The sequence below is a fragment of the Geospiza fortis genome, unplaced genomic scaffold (assembly GCF_000277835.1).
Source record: "Geospiza fortis unplaced genomic scaffold, GeoFor_1.0 scaffold128, whole genome shotgun sequence".
NCBI lineage: Eukaryota > Metazoa > Chordata > Aves > Passeriformes > Thraupidae > Geospiza > Geospiza fortis.
In genome coordinates, this window is record NW_005054420.1 from 2,042,812 (window position 1) to 2,048,495 (window position 5,684).

General features: G+C 47.2%; 2 protein-coding genes across 4 annotated transcripts in view; one reads left to right on the forward strand and one right to left on the reverse strand.

Annotated features, from left to right (window-relative positions):
- Positions 1 to 263, reverse strand: part of SEC13 (SEC13 homolog, nuclear pore and COPII coat complex component) — a 6,914-nt gene extending 6,651 nt beyond the window's left edge. The window contains exon 1 of the mRNA XM_014309311.2: positions 11 to 263. Within this exon, the coding sequence (XP_014164786.2) occupies positions 11 to 187 (177 nt within the window). The 5' untranslated portion in view covers positions 188 to 263. The remainder of the gene's footprint in view (positions 1 to 10) is intronic.
- Positions 8 to 5,684, forward strand: part of LOC102032127 (cullin-associated NEDD8-dissociated protein 1-like) — a 13,764-nt gene continuing 8,087 nt past the window's right edge. The window contains exons 1-5 of one of the 3 annotated variants that reach the window (XM_005426636.3): positions 8 to 60; positions 2,266 to 2,409; positions 3,641 to 3,795; positions 4,200 to 4,323; positions 4,963 to 5,219. In XM_005426636.3, the coding sequence (XP_005426693.1) occupies positions 35 to 60; positions 2,266 to 2,409; positions 3,641 to 3,795; positions 4,200 to 4,323; positions 4,963 to 5,219 (706 nt within the window). In that variant the 5' untranslated portion in view covers positions 8 to 34. Of the gene's footprint in view, positions 61 to 2,265; positions 2,410 to 2,864; positions 3,130 to 3,640; positions 3,796 to 4,199; positions 4,324 to 4,962; positions 5,220 to 5,684 lie in introns of those variants that run through there. The other 2 variants (XM_031061638.1, XM_031061639.1) reach the window with 2 other exon arrangements.

Below are 5,684 nucleotides of genomic sequence, written 5' to 3' on the forward strand. Positions count from 1 at the left end.
CGTCTCCTACCACATCTCCAGCCTGCTGGAGAAGATGACCTCCACCGACAAGGACTTCAGGTGTGGCACCACGGAACGGACCCTGCGGGCGGCAGCCACCTGCGAACGGGGCCCTGAGAGGAGGGGGCTGCCAGAGAGGGGTCCTGCCGTGCCAGGGGCGGGTGCGCAGGGGACCTGAGATTTGCATCACTTGTATTTACAGGGTGTCCAGGCGACTGTAAGTTGTATTTACAGGGTGTGTAGCAGACTGTGTCCTAGCTGAGGGGGGATGTAGATTAGCTAGAGGAGCTCCCCTCCCTTGCCTAGATTGGTGCCTGGTGAAAGTGGAAGGGGGAATAAGCCTGGGCAGCTGGACTCCAAGTTGTTAGTTCTTTTGTGAATAAAGGACATCGTAGCAGACATGCCTCTAGTTTGTTTTGATAATTTGTGAGATAGTCAGTGCATTAAAAGGGGTGAGTAGACCCCAGTGTCCCTGGGTGATGGGTGCTGCACATACTGGCTCTGCTCAGGCTGCTTGGAAAACTTTTTCTCTATGATGGGAGAATGTGCCTTCCTAACAGGACTGAGATGCTTTTATTTCTTTGTTTATGTCAGCAGAAAAGTTGGCATCTTTTTAGGGTTAGACGGATGGCTCGATATGTAAGGCAGTCTATCAAAAAGTAATTAAAACTGACATGTATGAAAGATTTCACTCCTTAGTATATTGTTCTCTCAGCATCATTCTGGAAGGTAATGTTTGGGCCAGACTTGGTATTTTGAGGTCTAAGAGAGAGGTTAGTAATAGCCTAAAAGTAGGTTGGTTTTTGTAGAAGCTGCTGATGTTCTCAGATGTTAAAATAGGTACTTTATAAAGAAGTCAGTGATGGAGCAGTTGTGCAAACAGTTTGTTCAAAGAATTTACAGTTAACACTCCAAAGGAGATGTGCCTGACACCAGGCACGTCATGTCCCAGAAGTACTGCAGGGCCACTTCTCCCAGCACATGGCCAAGCATGACCTGTTATAGGGCCAAGTTTCTCTTGTTCCCCTCACAGATGGATCTGTAGGTGAGATCCTAAGGTCCTGGGGCAGGATGGCAGCGAGGGCAGAGCGGGTGCTGGGGCAGGACGGCAGCGAGGGCAGAGCGGGTCCGGGGGCAGGATGGCAGCAGGCAGCCAGGCCAAAGGGGGATGTGCTGCTGTGGAAGGCTCTGTTCAGCCCGTGGCCATAATTGGTCATGCTGGTTCGGCACAGACGCTGAACTGCGGAGCGCAGCTGAGGAGCTCTCGCAGAATCAGAAATAGATTGCACATTAACATCTTAGGGCACGTTACTGCTGTTTGCTCACTCTGGATTTCGGGCTGGCTGGGGAACACCGCAGCAATCCCTCGTTCCAGATGGACCTCATTGCTGCTCAGGAATGGGCTGGCAGATTGAAGCCTCAAATGAGGACCTGTACATGAGAGCTCTTGTGTGCTGAATGAGTGACATCAGAGCCTAATTTAAAAAGGAGCTGTCATTTTGTAACAAGAGAGAAGGACTTCGAGGTTCCTGTCAGACATCCATTATGTGCAGGGCTAACATTGGAAAGCAGCTAACACGCGATAGCCACACTGAGATTTCTTAGAACCTCTGACTCCTATACCAGCACCTTTTACTTTCCTGCTCCTGGGAAAATAGATACTTTCCAGAATTTCTCAATATCCATTCTGTTCCTTTTAGAAAACTGACTGTCAGTTGGGTCTTTGTTTTTCTTTCTAATCTGGAGTGATAAATACTCAATTGGTTTTGCTCACAGCAATCTAAATATAGCCTAGTACACTTCTGAGGTGTAGTTTGCATGGAGTCATTACTTTATTTTTTCATTTTTGAAAGTGAAAGGACTTGTCCATGTCTGGGGTCATACTATCAGTGCTAAGTTAGCCAGGAAGAACAGAGCCAGGTGAATTCTTAGACCCCAGACTGCTTTTCCTAGGCCAGGTGAAAATTTGGTGAAAAAAGCGATCATGATTTTTTTCTGGCATAGTTAACCATGTTCATTTAGTCACTGAGAAAAAATACACATGCTGAGTGCCGCTTTTAGAGTTTTTGTTTACCTGACTCCTGTTAGGTAGTTATCTACTTGTAAGATAGTAATTTTCCTTTTTCTTAGGACAGTGTTTTAAGTTACTCTTTGGTAGTGTGTTTTCATACAAGCACCAGTTGCCAGATTCTGCCCAGGTGATGCAAAGGTGATGCATTTGTGTCTGCGCATCAGCCAGTCCACTTTCTCCCTGTGTCCTTTCAGGTTTATGGCCACCAATGACCTGATGATGGAACTGCAGAAAGACTCAATAAAACTAGATGAAGACAGTGAGAAAAAAGTTGTGAAAATGCTTTTGAAATTGCTGGAGGACAAAAATGGGGAAGTACAGAACCTTGCTGTCAAATGGTAAGAGCCTAGACATTAACAGCCATGTTCCCTGGCACTAATAAAGCCATCACAGACTGCAGAGAGTGTGAGAGCAAAGCTTGGCCCTTGACACCTCCCTCAAACCTCCCCTGCAAGGGACTTTGCCCTCTGTTGCAGGCACTGCACTTTCTCCCAGTGTAGACACTCGCAAGGGGTGAGCACACAGATACCTTTGAAGCAGCAAGAGATGATTTTGGAAGTACTTCAGTGTTCCTGTTATAAACCTTACCACATGGAAGGCAGAGCCCTAGGATTTTATTTCTTCAGGGAAAAGCACACTTAAAAATTTTGCTCATCAACCTCTTGACCTCTCTCAGGCTTTGAAATCCAGTGTCGAATTTCTCCATGGAACTGTCTTTGATAGCAATGGTACTAAACATGTACAGCCCTTATGGGCTTTAATTTCAGGTCCAAATCCTTCTCTTCAAGGGAGTTTTAATTGAACTTTATAATGCACTTGGATTTTTCCCTGACTTGACTCTGAGTGCAGCCTGTGCTGTTGCTTTGCCTTTGACCATTCCCATATTTTTTTAATCCACATAAACAAAAGTAGCAGGTTCCTCTATTAGCGAATCCTCTGATAAAGGGATCCTGCTGCTGACATGTTCTTTCCCATCTCTTTCCCCAGCATGGCTAAGTGGGCGTGTTCAGTCTAGAAATGCCATTGAATGGCTCAGTTCACCCCAGGGCTCCAGAAAGGTGGGCCATTTAAAGACAACTTTGGGTTCCTCTATTTTTTCCTGCTGTGGATCCTATTCATATTCCCTTCTTTTCGACCATGTGCTGCTTCTATCCCTGTTCTTTCCCTGTTATCTTTGGCCCTTTCTTTCTGATTCCCACTGTCCTGACTTCTTTTGGCCCTGCTCCTCTCTCTGCCTGGTTTGGGTTGGTTCATTCTGGGTTTTAAAGCCAAACAGTTGGGCGCTGAGCAGAGGACCAACTTCTCAACCTCTTTGCCTCGTTATCTCTGGTGGTATCTGCAGTAAGTCCATCTCATTGCAATCTCTCATCCATCCAGAGTGTGATAATGAGGAGGCCTCAAACTGGAACCAGGAAAATTTCCTTCCCATGCCTAAGGAGGTGCTTAGAGCGAAATGTCAGTCATTCCCAGATAGGTGGCCAGGATCTCTAAGAAGGAGCAGTGTGATGGTTTGAAGGACGTGGACAGTTGGATTAGGCCCTTCATCCTGACTGGCTTCTCGTCCTGCAGCCTGGGCCCGCTGGTTGGCAAAGTGAAGGAGTACCAGGTGGAGACCATCGTGGACACGCTCTGTACGAACATGCTGTCAGACAAGGAGCAGCTGCGAGATATCTCCAGCATCGGCCTCAAAACAGTTATTTCTGAGCTGCCACCAGCTACCACAGGTACACTGGCTGTCCCCATTTGTCACTGAGGGGTGGGGAGTCCCAGCCTTTAGTAAACAGGGGAAAATGTAGAGTCCAGAGCCTAGAAGTTACTGATTCTTTACTCACCTGCCAGAGGACAATCTGTGAAATCAGGGACAGTAGAGCTGAGGTACCAATGGGATGAAAGGCAGAATTAAATGAAAACTTGAGCTGTATTTGGAACTGTGTATCCCAAAAATGCATCAGCTTTTCAGGGGATACATGAGGCTCCCAGCAACAGGATTTTCCTCTGCAGCCATCTCATGAATCTGTCCTGATTAGGTCTCCCAGTGATGATTTCTTTTTTCAGCGTACCAGGAATTGAATGGTTCCTAGCAGCAAAAAGTGTTAACTAACAGGAGGGAAAAATATCTCTCTTGCAGGTTCCACCATGACAGCAAATGTGTGCAAAAAGATCACAGCCCAGCTGACAGGAGCCATTGGCAAGCAGGAGGATGTGTCCGTGCAGTTGGAAGCTCTTGACATCCTGTCAGATATGCTGAGCAGGTACCAGAGGATTTCCTTCTGGCAGCTGTGCATAAAAGGGGGCTGCAGGGATGTGTCTGCTTTTGATTTCTTTTTTTCTCTAATCCTATTACTGGGACTTAAAAACACAGGATTTGGTTGGCTGCTCCTAGGGAATATCTTGAGTAGAGCAGGTCCCCAGCAGGGATGAGAGATAACATGCCAAGCCTTTCTGTGCTTGGGAATGGCAGTGCCTCTGGTGATGGATCCCAGAGAAGCTTAGCTCACACAAACGTGGAAGGGTGAGGGCAAAGCAGGGAGGTTTATTTTAGCCCTATGAGCCCATCACATAAGCTTTTTTTTTCTTTGCTGCCTCATGTTGCATAATTCAGAGTGACAGTGTCGTATGTCATCTGCATGCAGGAAATTATTAGCACACCCTTGGGTCATCCAGAAGGACACAGTCAAAAACTCCTCCACAATGGAGACAAATCACCTCTCCCTGTGTTTGACAGACCAAGTCAGTGTTCAGACCAAAATGACAAACCCATCCTTCTCCTCCCCCTCCCCACAAGGTGCATGAAGTCTCCAGAGCTGAAGGATTTTCAGATTTGTTGCTGCCAAGAGGGACTTTTTCTGAGCCTTTGACTTTCACCTTGTGCCTTGTTCTGTTCATTGCAGGTTGGGAGGAGCACTCTACTCATTCCATTCCGCCATCCTGACCTGCCTGCTGCCCCAGCTGACGAGCCCCAGGCTGGCAGTTCGTAAACGGGCCATCATTGCGTTGGGGCACCTGGTCTTGACCTGCAGTGGAAACATCTTCTCAGAGCTTACAGAGCATCTGCTGGCAGAGTTGAAGAGGAACGAGTCCACATCTACCACCAGGACGTACATTCAGTGTGTGGCTGGCATCAGCAGGCAGGCTGGGCACCGCATAGGTAGGATGAGCACCTTGAAATGATGCTGGGAAATGTACATGCATTTTAGAGCAGGTCCTCTTAGTGGTAAAAGAAGTGTGCTCGTTGTTCTTAATGTATTAGTGGCTTCTGCTCGTGATCCCCTCTGTGGCTCTGGTCTGGTTCTCTGATCTTCACCTGGAAAGGAGACACCAGAGTATCTTTTTGGCTGCCCTTTGCTAGTGATTATGGTCTCCCCCTCAAGATCTTCCAGCTCTTGCCTGGTTTGAATTAACACCTCTGTGAACCAGGTCAGTGGATTCACCCACTTTTAAATGACATAGGGGATGGCAACATATTGTATTACTTGTGTAAAAGACCTGCCAGAGTTGAGATTAGGTTCTAAGAGATCTCTAATGACAGCTTTTCCTGTGAGTGAAATGCCAACAAGGGGCTGCAGACAGGGAGTGGGGATTGGCTGCTGTAAACTGCCACAGCTGGATTTGC